Here is a 20,165-nt window from a genome sequence, read left to right as displayed (position 1 = left end):
CTTTGGCTTTTCGATATTCTTCCGAAGAATGTGAATGTAGTTCAGGGTTAGTCAATCGGTTGGGAATGGTCAGAATCAATGGTCAGAGTTTTTATATCGCCCCTATGTTATTTCCATTAAAAACTATATCCTCAATTAACCCCAATTAATATTTTTAAATTAAATTTCACAAGACTTGTTTAAATTACAAACATTAAGTTACATTTCATTCCAAACAGTAATTGATACCTTTGGATCACGTGTGTCAGGTTCTGAATTTGCGACACCTCAAGCTATATAGTAATGATGAGTAACGATAGACAGTGAATATGATGGAATAATATCATGTGACAATTATAACCGATTAATTACATTCGCAAATTTTCCACGCAACAAAATATGTCTCATCGGTAAATATTCGTTTGAGTGTATTCCAAATTCTCGAAGCTGCCGATCTATATTACTCGCACATACCGAAAAGGACCCAATCTCGCAATCTCGAAATCGAAAAACCATCGCCGAACCGACACCAAAATTATTCACCGTCGAAGTGTGCCTTCGAGTCCGCGTGGAAAAATCCGAAATGAAAAATTCCCGGATAGAAATAACGCGTTTCTCCGGCGTGTACATCGGCCAAGTTCATCGATTCCTCGATCGATTGCGCGGCTTACAATTACCTCGGCCACCCCCGTGGCCACCCTCGGGCGCGTTACAAGCGAGCGAAGCACCGCAGCCTTCGGAAGTCCGCCGGTATTCCGGCGTATTATTAATAAAATATTGTAGAACGCTTTATAAAAAAGTGGCTGGCCAACTAGAAACAGAGAGAATGATAGAGCGAGAAAGAGTTGATAGAGAGAGATGGAGAGGGAGAGAGAGAGAGAGAGAGAGAGAGAGAGAGAGAGAGAGAGAGAGAGAGAGAGTGAGAGTGAGTCGAGTCAGGGGTGCGGTTCGAGGCAGAGGCTCGAATAAACCACAGATACCCGCGCTATAGAGAGCTCGCGCGCTGCCTGAAAGAGAGAGGACCCTGCCAGGAGAGCGGAGAGGCAGAGGGGGCGACCTGCAGGGGGTTGGAAGGGTGAAAGGTGTGCGCTGCGGGGGACGGGGCTTGGTGAGAGAGAGTTCTGGAGTTCGAGCGATATATTGCGACTAAACCAAACTGACGGAATGCCAAAACTTTTTTGTAATTAAATTTTTCACCGCGGTAGAAAAGCCTGCAGGTTAGGGAGGGGGTTTGGCGGAGGAGCAGAGGGTGGCAGCCACTATGCACACGCCGTCGTTGCACGGCTTTTTCGTCGACGACGCGCCGCGGTCCCAGCGCAGATTTTTTCTTTCCTGCCTGTGCCCTCGCTTTTTTTCTTCTCCATCTCTCTTTTTCTCTCTTTCGTATTTTCTTCTTTTTTTCGATTCTGTCCTTTTCCTTCTTTTCGGTTGGCTCTCATCGCTCATCAATCCCCTGGCCAGCTACGGCGGCCTTTGTTAATGGGTTACAGGGACCAGACGCGTCCTTCCCGGGGAAAAATAATAATAGTTCGGCGAGCTATGTTGCGTACGGCTACGTTCTGTTCGTTGCTTTTCGAGTTTCTCTTTTGTTGGTTTGCTTTTTGTGGCGAGCCGGTTCATTCTGCGGAACGATGGGGTGAGGAAGGTTGATTGGGTGTACGATGCACATTCGTGGGATGAGTGTTCAGGCACGTCTTGGGATTTCAGGTATTTGGAGATTGATCGTGTTAGCTTTAATCAAGACGTTCTGTCTTTAGATATCGTAGAGTACGTCGAATCGAATACGAATCGTAGATTATGGAATCGTAGAATATCTGCGAAATTATATTCTGCGACGTTCTTCAATTATCATAATCTTAATTGGTGTCCTTAGTCCATCTTTTTCGTCTTGAAATATAACGTATTTGGAGATTAATCGTATTATATCTAAGAAGAAACTCAGCCCTTAGATATCGTGTAATACCCATTAAATGTTGCTTCGTGATATAAGATCAATTATCGTAATTCTAATGCTTACTCTTATAATTACTATACTCTATTATTCTTCTCTGTTCTTCTTTCTCCAAGCAATCAAACGTTTCGCCTTTGTATCCACTTCAATTTCTAATTATCTCCACTCTTAAACAAAGCGAGTCACGCCAAACTTCGATGAAGTACCCCTAGCCTCGAACCTTCTACCCCCAAAACACTCTTTGAAAGCAAGAACGTAGACTCGCGCCGATCGATTTCCTAGCCAACTGTTCGCCTTAAACTAGCAAACAGTAAACTCAAGGCAATGTCGTTTTCTCCGTCCGGAAATTTAGGAAATTAATAAAAGGTAGGGACCGATCACGGGGGTAAAAATTCTTGGGTAGAAGCAGGGTAACGGGGGTGAAATTTACGCGGACGCTCGCGCACGTGCTCGGCTAAGGAGGCCGAGTAAATTACACTGCGAGTAATTACGTTGTCAGAATTTTATGCCCGGCATCTCCGACCGAGTTCCTCGAACAAACGATTCCACGACAGTTCGAAAAATGCCATCCCCTTCTCTTTCTTTCGTAAATAATTCACGAGAGAATGAGAATTAACTCCATTGCCGGACAAGGGGTTCTCTACGCGACCACGCTGTTCCTTTCCTACGTGGATGTTGAAGTTCGTGAAAGCTTCGTTGATGAGACGAGAAAAGATGTTTTATCATACCGAAGAATCGTTATGTTCTCGCGAGGAATATATTAGCATTTGAAGAGATTAGGGAAAAATATTAGGTTCTAATGTATGGAATATCAGTCTGAACGTTTTATGTCCTTTAATTTTTAATTGTATTACGACACATGCCATTTGCTTACAGTTTGATTTAGATGAGACTGAATGTCCATTTATGCTCTTAAAATAGTGTGCTCATAAGGTTTGAATAATCACAACACAAAATGTTGTCGATAAATATTATATTATATATAGAATTTTATATAGCGTTTCACGTAGTCATTTCCGTTTTGGAAAAAATGTATTTGTCTTAACGAACGTGTAATTTGAAGCAAGTCCCTTTAGCATTAATTTCTTTTTCTATAGTGATCCATTTATGTAAACACGAGGGGTTGAAGTTGAAATTGAAACAGTACGAAGTTTAGGATATTAAGTACAAAATGTGTAGAGAATAATATTTTTCAAAATTCTCATCACGCAAATTCTTCCTTAGAAACAAATGGAATCTTCGGATTGTCCACTAGTCTCGAAAATCAACATGACACGTAACGCAATTATTCTAGCAACTATATTTCACCTGATACCTCGCCCCGCCAGCCATCTTCTAAAATCACCCTTATAATTAAATAACAAGCACCGACCAATCCGTACCTCTCAAAAAAATACTCCAATTACTATTATCCAATTAACCACCACCGATATACTCGCACATACGTATCACGCGAAAATCAGGGAAAATCCCTTTCATTTCTGTCTAACCGGACCCTTCGAATCGCGAATATCCAGCTTGGAAGCCGCGATCGATCAAAGCAGAAAGAAAATTTCATGGAAAAAACGAGCTGGAAAAAGGAAAACGAGGCAAAAATGAGGAGAAACGAAACGGACCTGCGGTGGGGTGGCCAAAGGGGTGTAGAGGAGAGGTAGTCAGTTCCTGCGGGCACGATCGTTCGTTGGCCCACGGAACCAGTCCTTCCGCCCGGTGGATGAAAAATGTGTAATTTTTATTAATTGTACCTTTATTAATTTTCACCGGCGAGTCCTCGCCACCGAACGGGGGTTGGCGGTAAGAGGGTGGAGACGGGCGGCATGGAACGCGGCACGGAAAGCGTTACATGCATGTACGGCACGTGTGCGCGTATATACGGTCTCTGACTGTAATAATGGCCCCTCGGCGCGGCGTCGACTCCATTTTCCTCGATCGGTTCGTGTTCCGTCTCGATGCCCCTGACAAAATTGTTTCGTACCGATGCTTCTGATAAAACGGACGAGCCAGCTGCCGGTCTACCCCGCCCCCTCCCTCTCTTAGCATCACAGCTGAATTTACCGTTTCGTCGCTGCTTTTTCCTTCTTTTCGATTTTCGAGAATTTCGAAGCTTTTGTTGCAACGAGTTTTCAATCGTAATAAGGACTTTGTTGAACGGGTGACGTTATTGGGAGGGATTCTTTGGAGTGCAAGGTTAATCGCGTCGTCGAATGGAACACGCGGGAAGATTTTGACTTCGACGGATCGGTGAGCGAAGTTTATCCAAGGATCGAATTTAAGAGATGAGCCTTTGCTTTTGGATTCGTTAGAGGATTAGAAGATCTTCGCGCTCCTCGTCGAAAGCTTTGGCCACTTCGATCTTGGTCTTTCTTTTTCGTTCGAAATTGCCATACACGTGTCTGAAAAGTCGATGTTCATCTTATCAAGAGCAATGATCTCTTTTTTCTCCTATCCTCCTGTAACGATCTACATCCCAAGCAGCATGGATCGTGGATCGTGCAAAGCGCGGTACAGTCTGCAGCCGCGAATTCGATTAAGAAATTTCACACGGCGGCCTGAATTCGAAAACGCCGTCCAACCCGCTATCGAATTAGTCCCTAGGGGAGAGAGAGAGGAAGAGAGAGGAAGAGAGGGAAGGAGAGAAAGAGAGAGAAAGCGGGTACGTTCCTTTGTCGTGCCGCGTGTCCGCTGTACCAATTATTCTCCTCTTTTGTGCCATGCTGTGAGCGGACGCCTGGTATGGAAGTAGCTGTATAACGTTACCGGTAACTCAATAACAATCGGAAGGGCCACCGGTAACCGAAACCGGAAGCGCATGCGGATAAGGAAACCCTATAGCAGCCGCGAAGCTCCGTGCCCTAGTGCGCTGCTCTCTGTTATCTGTGTAGTATGCTTGGGCCTAGAACGCACTCGATACGGATTCAAGGTAACGTAAAAAGAGAGAGAGAGGATAGTGGGTAGGGAATTTTGGTGGAAGTTACGGATCGGTGGATTGAAAGGCTTCGAATTCGAAATTTATTCAATTAAGGATTAAGTAATTACATAATGCGCAATATTATTGAGAAACGTATATAAAATAATTTACATTAATTTTATTGTTCTTCCAAGAGGCAACGAATTTATTAGAATAACAAATCGAAATTAAAAAAGATTTCTATGATTTAAAAATGTCAAGGTCAATAGGTACTTCGATCCTCTTATAATTCATAAAAAATCTATTCAAGATAATATTCACAAAATATTTCTATAAGTATCGTAATACTTTCGCGGGTCACTGTCCATAAAACTGGGGATCCATTTATAGACTTTTATTTCGTGTATCGTTTGTTTGAAGTAGCGTATAAACTTTATCATTATTCTGTTTGCAATAGTACCCTATAATGAATATGCACGAAATTCCAGTTTGTGAGTTTATATCCAGTTACTGCGTGGTCAAATATTAATATTGTTATCGAACAAGATGTTACCAATCCATCTATCGTTGGGCCTCCACGTCCAGTTTTACCAATACCAGATTTAGAAACGAATAATGGGGCAGACCTACTTACATACGTATCGCGATATGATTGTTTAATGCTAAATTAAATTGATTAATGTAACTTAATCACGTAATCCCAAGCGGTATCAATATTATTATATATTATCAAACCTTGATACGATGTGTTTGGAAATCTAAATGCTATAGTTCTCGAATTTTTATACCACTGTTTTTCTCCCGTTTCGATAAACAAAACGACATTAAACATTAAAAAAAATCCTTAGTATAAATTAGGGAACTAGAGGCTACGCTCATGAAGAATAATTCTCTTGCATCTTTTTCAAACTTAAGAAGCTTTGCTACAATTTGCGATTCGAAAATAATCTATCGAACCAATAAGTTCGATCTATTCTATCGTGCAAAGTATAGAAGCAAATATTAATATTGTTAAATTCATTAATTCGTAAAAATTCTTTTCTACGTGCAACCCCTCCACAGGGAAGGTTAAACAGGACACTAGTCCAAGGTCCTGTCGAAGTCGGAATTTATCGACGTTTCACTTTCCTTACGACCCGGATAATCGGCGTACCTGTGACGTGCACGATCCACGCCCCCGCGATAGGATCTTCCTCTTGGGACTCTACCAGCGGAAGCACCGCTTTAACGCTGATTAATCGTCTCTCAGTCACCTTTCAAAATATCTTCGAACCACTTCTCGAGTTGTTTGTTTCTTAAACTTCTTTGCCAAATATTTTTCTACAATTTCCATTATTTGACTAAAGGAAAAAAGCAGATAAAACAAAATATTTCAAAGGAGACTCGTTTCCGTTTTCGCGAATGGAACGCGTTGGAACATTCGAGATACGTCGGAAGATGCTCGGGAAAAATACCACGAGGCCGATATTCGAGGGTGGAACGGTTCCGGTTCTCCTGGATCGCGACGGTCGATCTAGACGTTCGAAGTCGTCGATCCTCGACGTCAGCCGGTAGCGCCGCTCGTTTTCAATGCATATTAATCACGCGGGGATCGCTGGCTTCGCGATCGCGGCCATTCATCAAACCAGGAGATTCCGAAATCTGCTACGCAGCAAACTGCAGGCCCGCCTCCTCGACAAGCGTCACCGTGAACGAAATGCGTTCCTGCGACAAAAAAAAAAAAAAAAAGAAAAAAGAAAAAAAAGAAAGCAAATCCACCGGATCCTTCCTCGATGCAGTGCAGAGGAAAATTCGAAAGGCGCGTTGATTGCCGCTGATATTTTCTTGCGTTTGTCATTCGTAGAATTAAGAGGTGTGGTGGTGTGTTTTGAGAATTAAAGACGGAGAATGATAATTTAATATTGCTATTTGCACAGGTGGTGCTATTTATTAATTACGTTAACTCAAGTTTTCCTCATTGACAATGAAGAATATAGATTTAAAATGACAATTTACAGAGATGATCCGTTTTCTATTATTTTGTACTATCGACGGAGTTATTGAGAAGAATGTAACATAGCAATTTACATAAGAAACACGACAAAGACTTTTCTTTATCAGTTAATTATATTAAACAACAAAATTTGGTTAATCAATTAGATGTGCAAGAATAGCGATTTGTCTTCGATTCTTCTAGAACAGTCCGAACTATTAACTAAGCTCTGATTCCTCTGTAATATTGTTCAGGACACCCTCGTCGAATTGCCAGAATTACAAATATTTTCATTCTTAAAGCAACACGTTTTCTCGAACAATCTCTCTTACGCTCCGTATGCGTAAAAATCATCCACTTTAAAAATCAACCCGACAAATAATTCGCATCTTCGCTCCCCGAACCCTTCTACATGGCACAAGAACGTTACCTCCTCAAATGGTTAATTAACCCGCGCTTCTCGTACAGAAAAAATAATTCAGCCCCATTAACAGCCAACAATCTCCGCTCGATCGAATAGCTGTACTTTCGTATTAATTACGATCCTCGTGCAACGCTCCACCCTCGCCAATTCTCCGTCGTTTACTTTCATAGATTCAGGCAGTGGGCCAGAAAAATCCCAAATTTCTCCGTGCATACGTCCTCCTCCGTGTAACGCACACACGTATGCGCTCGCACATGCTTAGATATTTAAGCGCACGTACACAGCAGCATGCACAGGCGCGCGTTTATCGTCCCGGTTTACCGCGGAGGGTGTATTTTTATTCGCATAATTAGATACCCATCAATCCTGCCGATGGCAGTTCGCCCCGTCTGCTTCCCTTGCATTTATAATATACCATGGCTGGACGGGGGTGAAAAATGTGAGAAGAAATATGCTAGAAGCTCCGTCGTATATAAATGTAGATATATAGATACACATACATGTATATACGTATATATGTATAATATAGAGTCGAAAGGGGTGAGAGAAAAAATCGTTGGGGCGATTTTTCCGTGGATTCTTCGCCATCGCGAGAAAATTATAAATTATAAACGCGTATCGAATAGAGTGGAGCGATCCGTTTCCAAGTTTAGCCAGGAGCGGCTCGATTCGAGCTTTCTCTACGTCCCTCCGCGGTACGTACCGCAGCTAGGGGTGCAATAGGAACGAGAATATGGGGGACACGTGCCGGACAGATATTAGGCATTCTTCGGATACTTTGCATGGAAAATTGCGCGGGAACGGAGGAAACTATTATTGTCGAAACATTTAGTCTCTTATTGTTTAGGGATAATCGATGAGTTCACGGATAAAACGCGAGAGGCGAAAGTCTCGCGGTTCCAGTTATCATACTGCGCTCACATGGAACCAAATTTTTCCCTATTTCGAAATGTTATTAACTTCTGAACCAGGTCGATCAAACATCATCTGCATACAAAAACCGCGACAAAGCGGATGCTCCAACTTTCTCGATGATGTCATAGACCAACAGACCACAGAACTCGTCCCGAAATGCGGATCGATCGGAAATTATTTGAAAAGTCACAAGTCTGCCCGATGGCGAGTAACCGCCGCATCGCGTCGCGTCTCGTCGCGTCAGGAAATATCTAAAAATCCGAAGCAAACAAAACAAGGCAAACGAAAAAGAAGAAGAAAAAAAAAAAAGAAAATAAAGAACAAAAACCAACGAAAAATAAATTTCAACCGGTAGGAGAAACTGGCACAGTCCGGTAATGGCTTAATATCGCCTTAATAAAAGTCGAGGCAGTGGTATACCGGGTTTGGATTAGTTCATGTCGATGGAGATATCCCGGTCGCTAGACGCTGCCACCCTCTCTGGCTGTCGCCCACTTCGGAACCAGCGTTGTTAGCCGGATATAAAATATACACGTCGCTAGATATCCTGGCTATAGTTCGAATATGTGTGCACATTGGCATATTAAGAGCGTTTCGTTCGGCTCTGTGTCCGAGCGTACATATGTGTGTTTGTGCGCGGTCGCGCGCTCGTTCGCGTACCAACCTCGAAAACCAGCGACTAGGGGGTAGGTATTGTGTTTATATGCATATCGGGGGAAGCCTCCGAGTCTCTCTTGTACTCGAACTCGGCGTTTTCCAATATTCCAGCCGAAACTCTCGACCGAAAAGCTCGGCCTTCGAATTCGTGTGCCTGCCCAACCCTTCCTACCGCCCCCATCGCCCAGCCACCTACACCGCCCGCCTCTGGCCAGTGTACATCGAACCGTCATATTTGGACAAAATCGAACGTATCCTATCTAAACGTTTCCCCCTCATCCCCGTGCCTCAGCGCATCCTAGGAACCATATGTACGTTTTTTAACAGCCCTCTTCTTTTTCGACTCGACGGGGGTGGCTCGTCGAAGCTCCTATCTGTAGCTCTTCGTTCAGTTCTCTTCTGAATTTAGGCTTCTTTTCTCTCTCTCTCTCTCTCTCTCTCTCTGTCTCTGTCTCTTTCTGTCTTATTCTGTTCAAAGTTGAGCCGTAGCGTGCAATTTTTGGGAAGCTTCGATCGCTATTCATAGTTCGGATTCGTACACTCGAGATGTCAGCTATTTTGAGGACTGAAATGTTCCGGTACTGTCGAGTAATTAGAAGATAAAAAAATTCGGATAGTAGAGTGTTTTTAGTCCCACGATCGGTGGAAGCGATGTAACGAGGTCAGAAAATTGGTTAGAAGATAAAGTTTACAAGTTTCAATGCTTGACTCGCTTGTATTATAAAAGATCCTCGCCAGTTCTTGGAACCGACTTCATGGACTGAGTATCTGATGCTAGCTGTAGCCACAGTTGCGGCTAGATCAATTAGCGTATCTACGTAATGCTTTAATTTCTAATCACACTGTATCTCTTCCATCAAGAATATATGCATGTGATTTGCACTTTAGCCACTTAGAAGACATATTAGTCAAATTCATAGATTGAACAAATAGGAAGATTTCATGATATTACAAATATTTTTAACATTTTATATTTTGGAATTTAGGAATATTTATTTTTAACAAATAAACTTACAAGACTAAGTCAGTTTTTGTAAGAAATTGAGCACTAATCACGTATCCAGATAATCGAATTACGAAATTTACAGAAATTGAAGTTGATCAGTGTGGCTTTATGATGTTTGGAAAATAACGCTAGAAATATAATTGGCTAAACAAGTTCTCCACTTGTGGCCAATTAAGCCACCATTACATCATCGTTGCAAACCATTAGTACAGATGCACAAATTTTTCATCGAGAATTCTCGAAAGGAACTTGATATTACTACTTCTTCTCTCAGGAATTTCAAGTTAATTCCTGCTTCTGACTTCAACAAATTTGACCCAGTTTCCTCGACCCTTAACAACCGCACCCTATTTTCAACAACACCTCGACCCTTTCCCTGATTGTCGTTATTATCTCGGAACTTGTCGTGCACCATCTCTCGGCCGAACCATCGAAGGGGGCAGCAAACGCGGTGAAAGGCAACAGTGCACGCGGCGAAGATCAATCGACAATCGTTAAAGCCCCGAAACGGACGCTGAGATCCAAAGATATCCGTCGGGAAAAAACGCAGTTACGTCCGCCTGTCGTTGGGTTGGTCTGCTGGGGGTTGGGGGCGAAAGTATTCCCGAGCCGAAGCGGTAGAGAAGATAGACGGACGCGCGTGCATACAAAGAGAAACAGCGTTGGAGGGTGAGGATGAGCGAGAACAGAATGATAAAAGGAGAGAAAGACAGAGTGATATCTGGGGTACTGGGGGGGGGGGGGGGTGGAAAGAAAAATCGGTCCGCTCGGCACGGCGCGGCAAAGGATTTATCCGCGGCCTCTCGACTAGGATTGAAATAGTAATATGTTATTGGTAAGCTCTCCTTTTACATCGGCAGCGCCAATAAACGCTGCAGACAGGTTAACGAACCGTTCAGCAAGCGTGCCGCGAGATAAAGACAGGGAGAAAAAGAGAGTCGGAGAGAGCCGTCAGAGTGGTCCGCGAGAGGAAAAGACAGACAGCCGGACGAGGCTGGTTGGGTGCAGCGGCAAACGGCGAAAGGGAGACGACGGAGGAGAAAGAGTATCAGAGAAAAAAAAAAAAAAAAAAAAAAATAGAAGTGACCGTGGATGAAGAGAGCTAGAGCGGGGAAGGAAGGGTAGTTGGGCTGGATGGAGATAGAGCTGGCAGATGTGTAGATTGAAAAGGGTGGGAGGGTGAAAGGTGGGAAGGACGGGAATAGAGAGAGAGAGAGGTCTGTAGAGGTGGCATCGCTAAACTGTCGACTTCAAGCTTTTAATTCGCGATCAAAGGCCTGTAACGATCCGTCGGAAACCCTTTCGCGGCGCTCTTGCCGACGTCAAAATTACTTTTAAATTCGCCGGGCCCTGCCCCATCCCCCTCTATAGCTGACCTCTCTTCCGTCGAGTCGATCGCCAACCACCCCGTTCACGATCCCTAACCCCCCCTCGATGGCCTTCGCTGCTCGTCCACTTTCCCGCTTTTTATAGGGCGGTCTATGGCCGGATACCGAATTCGGCCCGCTAGGTAACGAGAGAAAAACGACACGAACAGGTGGTTCCGTCAAAGGTAATCGACTCCCTTTGTGGTGGATCGAATTTGGAGAATCGTTCCTCCTGTCCAGTTCTTCGAGAATTGTCTGGGTATCTCGTGACGATCGTTCGAAGTAACTCCCACCAGCTGGATTACAATCGTAGGGATGTACGAGATGGAAATTAGTGTTGATGATGCTTAAGATTCACGAGTACAGAGTAGCAGAGTAGAGAGGTGCAAAAGGAACGAGCGTAAGGGGATAACTTTGTAAGAGATTGAATCCTTTATAGAGAGAAAGTCAAAGTGTCATTTTTGATGAGCAAAGAATGCTGAAATTTCTGTAGTAATTCCGTAGTTGAAAGGATGTTCGACGGAATTATTTTTTTTTGGATTAGTCAATGCCTGTCGAATTTTTCAATGAAACAACAACGTGCTGGATTTGGGTAGTTTGGAGCGATATATACATAACGAGTATATTTGACGAAATCGAAGATCTTAAATCTTTTCTTATCGTGGAGCTAACACAATATTTTATAAACTGTTCGTGTTCGATCCGTTGCGTAAAATTCTTTTCCCAGTATTTCGAACGTTATTCTAACTCGAGCGACGCGTCAACGACAACGATATGCCTCTTTGTTCCCCCGCAGCAACTAATCTTCTTTTCAGATATCTGGAACCTTGGCGTCATTATGGACATCCGGATATCTTAACTTCATATTGTATCGAAATTAAGTACCGTTCAATGTATACATTTTGCAAGTTTTAATCGCATTTATAGAAGAAAGAGATTTCATAGTGCGCCAAGGATCTGTAAGGACTTTCACCGAGAGTCGAGCGCCTGGATCGAGCAAGTCCGAAAGAACGCGAACGCGAAGAGACAGACCGCCGAGAGAGTGAGAAGAGAAAGATAAGCAGGGAGAAACCGCGCGGATTGTCCCTTTCGATCGGGACGCGTGCTCTCTGTTTCTAAAAATTTACAAGCAAAATAAAACACTTACTTGAAATTTTTATCGAATTGAAAAGAAAGCGAGTCAAAATAGAAAAAAAGTATAATCGAAACAGAGAGTGAGAGAGTGAGAGGGAGAGAGAGAGAGAGAGAGAGAGAAGAAAAGGAGCCAAAAACGAAACAGATGATCGAAATCGAGACGGGCAAAGAGTACAAGAGAATCACGAGAAGCGGTCGTTTCGCAGGGGATCCGTCGCCACCCCCTACAGATTCTCCTGATCTTCTTTATTGTTCTAGCGCCGCGCGAATATTCACCCCGTTCCTTTCGTTTCGAATTTAGAGTGGACTTCTGCTCGCACGTCGGCACCCTCTCGTTACACGGCGACCGACTGACAGGCCGCGCGACTACTCGACGATCCGTGTGCGCAATTCTACACGTCGCCGAGAAAAGAAAAAAAAAAAAGGCAAACGAGTTACCTATTTCATTCGACTGGCGATCACGCGCCCCCTCTCGCGGCTCCCCTGTTCCGCTTTCCGTCATCCTCGAAAGTCGATTCCGGATGGACTTGCGTGACAGTACGAGAATTCTTCTCCGAGAATCAGTTTTCATACTTCTATAATATCTAAAATTTCCATTATTTATGATTTTCTGTGACGCTCAGTGTGAGACTTGAAATTCATGTGATACAATTCTACCAAGTATTCATTTGCTTATTTAGTTAAAGAAATGATTTAAAAGCGGATTGTTGCGAAAAGTTGTCTTTGGTATTGATAATTGAATTATGGAAAATTATGGAAAATTTCGTGAACGATAATCGGAGCGTTCTCGTGTTGCCACAAGCATCGCTTCCGAGACGATCGATGATTTTTACCCGCGAACTGGCTCGACGCTTCCATAGTCAAGGAACGCCGGGGTAAGCGCTGCGTTCCCGTCGGAATTCGAGGGATTGAACTCGGTGCGGCGTCGACATACCCCAGGCACCCTGTGAACCCTGCACTGAAAAGAACGTGAAAACTCTGTGACCCGAGAGATGTTATGGAAAGCAAACTTCGCGAAATCTAAATATCTCTTATATACAGAAACAGGAAAAAGAGAGAGAGAGAGAGGGAGAGAGAAAGAGAAAAAAAAGAAAGCAAATCGAATTAGGAAGAAGGGCTGCTTTGGGAGCCGACCGCGGTGACCGACTTCAACCCCCCTGGCGTGGAAACGAGCACGGAGAACACAGACGACGGCTTGCGACGGGGGTGCAAACTCGTTGACAGTAGAGAGGGTTTCAATCGAAAGTAAAAGAGAGGCAAAAAAGAATTGAATGGGGGTTAGTAGCTCGCACCGCCCCTCACCTAAGAGACAGAGATTATAGCGTGAGAGATAGAGACCAACTCGATGCAGAGTAATAAAGAAACAGCGCAGTAGAGACCGATAGAGAGACAGATAGAGAAAGAGCGAGAGAGAGACAGAGCCGACCACCTGGTGAATGAACGACAAGAATTAACTGAAAAAAAAAAAATCGAATAAAATTAAAGAAAGTCTATATGTATTCGCTCGTGTTTTTTGTCAACAAAAAAGACATTGTTGAAATCTGAGAAAAAAAAGTTGCTTTTCGTTTCTCGTCACCTCGAAAGGCCGTCGTCCGTCCCTGACCCTACCAAAGTGTGTTTTGCATTGCAGACTACCAGATGCGCAATGTTAACGTGAGATCGGTCAACTCTAAACGAAGGAAAACACCCTCCTCTTCCTGCTTGTGAGTCTCTCAGTTTCGGTGTTTCGTAACTAATTCCACCTATGATAACTACACTGTTCTCTATAAACCAGATTATATTGTTATTATATTATTATATTATATTATCTTATATATATATATATATATATGACGTTGTTGTAATGGATCGAGACGTACGTTGACCTTTGACCTTGCCTTTATATATACATATATATCCATATATATATACAGACATATATTCTCTCTATACGTTACACACAACTTACATACAGACATTCTGTGTGATCACACACGATACACATTAACATATACCACCGCGTGTCTCGCATACTTCGTCAATTACGCAACTGATACGTGCGGGACCGATGGGAATTCCTGACCGAGCCGAGAGATATTCCAAAAATTCTGTGATCTTTTTTCATTGAACGGAAGAGAGATCACTTCTCCCACGAAATGATAATGCTTCGAATTTGAAAAGAATTCTATCGCGCATCGGCAGTGATTACGATAAAGGAGCTATTGGAGGAGCCATTAATTGGAGAAACGACTGAAAATTCCCGCGAAATTGCAATCTTCGCTCTTTACAGTCAAATCGAGGATACGCATTAACGTAGAAAATATTTTTTGCAGAAAAAATCTAGTTTCAAAAGAAAGATCGAACGTTCAGCTATCTCGATTTCATCGTCTACTCTTACGAATGAGGAGAAGGGATCTAATCAATGAAAAACGACCCTCTTTTTGATATTTCCTGCTCGCCAGCCAAGTTACCAGCGGAACCCTGCGCGGACCGGAAGCAGCGCGACACCGCTCTCGCCTTTCTTTCTTTTCGTTCAGGCTCGATCTGTCTCAATATTGATTTTCGATTCGAACGACCCGACGGATCGATCGATCGATTCCCCGTGGTTTTTATCAGTTATTTTCGTTTTGCCATCGCGAACGCTCATAACAGGCTTCTTCTTCTTCTTCTGTTCACAAGCCCCCAGTCCCAACCCCTGCGCGTTCTTTCTTTCTTGTTTCATTTCTACGATGACCCATGCAGTCGCCATGATTTTGCATCGTTTTCGAATCGTAATGGTGGCCCGTGCAGCTCTCGCGATTCTTTCCTATCTTTAAAATAACGATTTCGTCTTGTTAATTAAATACTATATTAATCCATGGAAGGAGAACAATTCCACAGAGTATAAAAGCTTACTAGGAAAGGGACTTAAGTTAGATAATTTTTACGAGTACATCAAGCTTACCCTTTTTGAACAGCAGTAATCTTCGATTACGAATTTGTGGTTAAAGAATCGGACGAATGTGCAAGTTTGAATAAAAAAAAAATTGATTTCTTAACCCAATAAATCCTTTGTTCGCGAGATCTGCACGAAACAATACGTCAACTTTTCGTCGTGCAAAAATTTCACCAGAGAAATAATTACATTCTCAGAAATACAAATTAAAAATATAAATGAAACTATGGAAGTTTAAAAAATTGGGTCTCTTGCCCATTTTATTCTTCGATCCACTGTAGCAGAAAAAAAATTAAAAAAATTAAAAATTCACCAGCGCGGTTAGTCGTCGTAGATATTTCCGAAATTATTTGGATTGCCATTGGTTGCTTTCGTGTTTTCGCGTTTCATCGTCGATTTCGCGGTATCTTGAAGGAAGTTCGGTACCATTTCCCGAGGGAGGATTGCGAGTGCCGGGCGATCACGCAGACGTACGCTGCGTGGTTCGCTCGAGCAAAGTTTCGTCTCACTCCTGATGATTGATCCTCATGATCGATCCACTTCCTTGACGGCTAGGTTCTCGCTACTCGGTCGCGTCAGAAGCTACGGATATCCTGCGATTGCAGGCCTCGATCACAGGATGTCTTGGCTCTGGCGCGTCGCGACGCCTGTTCCTCGTCGTCGGAATCAATTCATCGCGTAAAATCGACGTTGATTAGCCGTTTTTCTGTTTTGAATTTTTATAATTATATTTTGATGTTTCAAAGACCGAAGATCGAGCGATTATTTTTGTTATAATCCATTTTGTGATAATGGATATTTTTGAAATCTCCTTTGTAAAATGGCAAGGATTTTTGATAGAATTGATTTTTTAAAGATTAAACAGTATCGAACATCGACGCTTTCTTCTAGATCGGATTTGTTTCTTTGTCAAAACATTTTTTCCCGTCTGAAGCGCGCGAAAAATTGGAGAGATAGAAACTCCCTTTTCTAGCTAGAAATTGAAATAAACTGAAAAAGTTTTTTTTTTGATAATTTTCCTATTTACATGAAAATGGCGGAAATATCCAGCGGAAACCGCGCTGTCGCGGAATCAATCTTCGAAGCGTAAAATCCCCCTCAGAGGGTCCGACTGCATCCGTTTGCATCCGTTTGCATCAACTTTCGTTTCCTTCGTTTTGCCGCCAAAATAGCAGAGCACCGTTACAAACAGACGCGTTCAGACACTTTCGTACACGTCCAAATACACCGATGTATCACGATCGAGTGAGAGGAAACTCACAACGACACAGTGCAGAGAACAGTAAACAGAACAGTACGATTCCATGCACGTTCGCTATACCTGTATGAACCGTAATATTATTTATAATCCGTACACGTGACTATGTATACTCACACATATTTGTACACACATGAGACGCACACACCCGCAGATACACGTGTCTGTACACCGTATTTTTGCTGCTGCTTCTTTGAACGTAAGCTTTAGATTGGAAAGAGAACAGCGACCAGTCAAACACGAACAAAAGACATCCACTTGTACTCACGTATATCTAGTACAGGCATACATACATGTACATGTACAAACACAAGACACGATCAAACAGATTGGGTAAAAAAGAGAAAGAAAATCACACGACGACCAATCACCATTCTCACGTATGTATATTTTTCGAGAGCAAAGAGAAAACAAGAAAGTACAAAGCCTGACAAGTGACACGTACGGAGGCATTTTATTGAGAAGCCGCTCGAGAGTCGCGGTTGTCGAGGTGATAATACCGAAAGAGACAAGAGAAAAAGAAATAAATGGGGGAAAAGCGAAAGAATATACCGAGAGAACGCGACGGACAGAGAAAAGAGAGAGAGAGAGAGAGAGAGAGAGAAAGGTGATAAATTGAAAGGAAGAGATAGATGGAGTAAGACAGAGGGAAGAAGAGATGTTAATAGGCGTAAAGAGAACGTACGAATGAAGGGAGGGAGAAACGAGTATGAAGGCTGGAAAAACCCGACGACGAGCCCTCGACTACTCGAAATCGCGCGAATCAGCTACAGGAAAGTTACTCGAGGAGGATCCGAGATTCAGGGGTTGATTTCGCAACGATTGATTTCATTACTTGCTTTTGAACTTTCACGTCGATTCTACACACGTGTATTTATCTTGAAATTTAACCCTCTATAATTAGAATTTTGTTCCCTTATGAGGAAAAAAGGTTACATATTCGTTGCAATTTTTCACTTTGCTATGAAATTGAAGAAACGATGATTTTTACAGAGAGATTGTTTGTTTCTGAAACAGATTCAAAGTGATGAGCATATAAACAGGTAAAGTTCTTAGACGAAATTCGATCTAATTTAATTTTTAATTATTTATATTTAGATATTTACTCGCTATATTTATAGTGCTTCAAAGTACGAACAAGAACAACAAAGAGAATAAAATGTAGAAAATATAGAGGGTGTATTTTTGTAATTTTAAAGCCAAGCATAACATTATAGAGGGTTAACTTTTCCCGCGAAGTTCCTAACTAGTGTTCCATAAAGATTAGCTTTTCTCGTTGTTAACTTTGAGACACGTTAACGTTCTGCATTTCTCATATTTTTTTATAGCATTTCACTTTTCTAGTTTGCTTTTTAACACCATTAAAGACGTGATTATCCTAATCTCAGGATAGGCTTGGATATCGTGGTCCTATAGATATTTTTAATCGTGACAGAGAAGAAAATTCGTTTGTACGTAAGTCCGAGCGAAGCAAATAGTGAGAGGCCGATGCGGTCGCCACGATCGATCGATCTCGCAGTGTTAAAATGCCCCGACCTTGACCCCATTGCGATCAAAATGGAGGACAACCCCCCGGTCTCTGATTCTCTCCTCGAGCCGTTTCCTGTTTTACGCGATTCCCGTGCTGCGCCGCGCTTGAACCTTCTCTCTCGAACGCACCAGAAGATCCTAATGTATCGATCGGTGACCACGCAGTTACACGATTTAATCGAGGCTACTTGAATTCTAAATTCACTGCCAGAAATTTATTCCAAACTTCTACAAGGGTGGTTTAAATACTTTCGCGAATCACTGTGGATATATAATAAATCTGTCTCGTAGGACCACGCAGCAAATTTGTAAATTACGATTAACTTGTCTCTCCCCTTTTCAAAAGCATATTAAATCACATATTATCATTATGAAGAAAAAGTCCTCTCCGAAAGGCTTGATGTAATAGTTCTTAACTAGAAACAAGATCGACATTCCAAAAAATGACTGCATCGTTTCTGATTTTAACCAATTTTGAATATTGGTAATCGTATTCGTCCGATTTTCAAGAATTCCCCAGTGGAGCAATATAAGCAGAATCGTATAAAGTAATGTTTGAAACGTGTTCGATTCGCTAGGAATCTCGATCGATATTCGAATTAAGTAACACGACGAGGCACGCGCGTGAGTCGTCGATAAGCTTCGTGGATAACGGTTCGAGAGGCTGGTGCACGAGGAATCGCGGAAACAGGCTAGATCGACGAGGCCTCGTCTATTCTAATTGGCTTCGAATATTACCTCGAAGTCGAGGGACGAACGATCGACCACCACGAACCAGCTAACGCGACTCTCACACGCGAAAAACTACATGCTACGCCAATGACCCAGAAACCGGCTACAACGTATCGTTAATATAGGCGGGTCTACATCTACTGCACGTTTCAAAAGATTTATTTCTTTTTGCTTTTTTGAGATTCCGTGAATTGCTTTCCTTTTGTTCTGTACAGGCTAATACCAAAATTTGCTCAATACAGATTATATTCGTAAGATTCCGACAAAATTGTATTTATATAATTTTATTATAGTATTTGTTTTTTTATAGATTTAAAAAAAAATGGTAGAGGAACCATAGCTTCGTAAAAGTGCTCGAAATGAATTCTTTTGTTTTTGAACACAGATAGATAATTAGGAATCAACCTATAGAAACTTTTCAACCCTTCTTAGAAAGATGAATCAGTCCTTCGAAGAAATTAAACGGATTAGCTATTATCGGGGTAGGTTTGAAAACAGCATGAGTGTTGAAAGTTTTAAGGGAATACAATTTATTTAGAATGCGTCTGACCATAGACAGTCCACTACCACTGAAACATTTCGTCTTTCCTTATTCAAATATCGATCCGTTGGTTAAATGTTTAGTTTAACATTATACTGAAATCATAATTTATTGATTTGATCAACGATACGATCATTTATTCATCTTATTACGGAGGATTGAAAAGTTATTGTAGAGTGAAGTGGACAGAAAGTCGACGAAACGAGGCACGAAAGTCAGAGAAAGAAGGAGAAAAAGGGGAATCGATCGACGAAATGTCGCGTTCTGGCGTGCCGTTCGTTGTACTTAGATCGGGGTACCGAAATCACTAGCCAAGTAGCCACACTCTAAATTCGAAACCAGCTGCCAATCGGCTAATAAAATTACACCCGACAAATTGGACAGCCGGATTAACCGGATTTAAGCGCGGAGGCCTCGGCGCAGACGTCGGTATCAGGACTCTAAAACGCATTCGATTTATCCCGAAATTACTTCTCGCGAATCGAACCTTCCTAATTAACATTCTGCGTCGTGAAAATGTCGAATTTTGTGCTTATATACAAATATGTTATTACATTATAGTAACTCTAATTATTCAATAATTACGTGTGCGAAATAATTGCTCGACAGTATAAAGATAAAGTAATATTTTCGCAAAACTAGATATTATCGTAAAAAGAAAATTACATGTTACAAGAAGAATTCGAATAAATTTTACAAAGCTGTGAGAATTGTCAAAAAATGAAAAGTAATATTTCCAAATTGTGAAAAGGCATTGGGAAATAAAAGAGAAAAAGGTTGAAATATCGGGAATAAACCGAGTTCCGAGCAGCAATGAGTCCTTCGAAAGAGTGGTGTTCCGAACAAAATTATTTTCGAATTTTCGCGAGTCACGAAA

General features: G+C 42.2%; 1 protein-coding gene across 4 annotated transcripts in view; it reads left to right on the top strand.

The window, feature by feature from the left end:
- LOC132906722 (one cut domain family member 2-like) overlaps positions 1 to 20,165 on the top strand; it is a 262,308-nt gene that overhangs the window by 35,864 nt on the left and 206,279 nt on the right. For 2 of the 4 annotated variants that reach the window (XM_060959166.1, XM_060959164.1), the window contains one exon: positions 13,944 to 14,016. The exons of the other annotated variants lie outside the window; for them this stretch is intronic. In XM_060959166.1, coding sequence (XP_060815149.1) covers positions 13,944 to 14,016 — 73 coding nt within the window. The remainder of the gene's footprint in view (positions 1 to 13,943; positions 14,017 to 20,165) is intronic. 4 annotated transcript variants of the gene reach the window in all.

The sequence above is a fragment of the Bombus pascuorum genome, chromosome 5 (assembly GCF_905332965.1).
Source record: "Bombus pascuorum chromosome 5, iyBomPasc1.1, whole genome shotgun sequence".
NCBI classification, from domain to species: domain Eukaryota; kingdom Metazoa; phylum Arthropoda; class Insecta; order Hymenoptera; family Apidae; genus Bombus; species Bombus pascuorum.
Note: the sequence above shows the minus strand (reverse complement) of the source record. Positions and strands in the feature narration are given on the sequence as shown.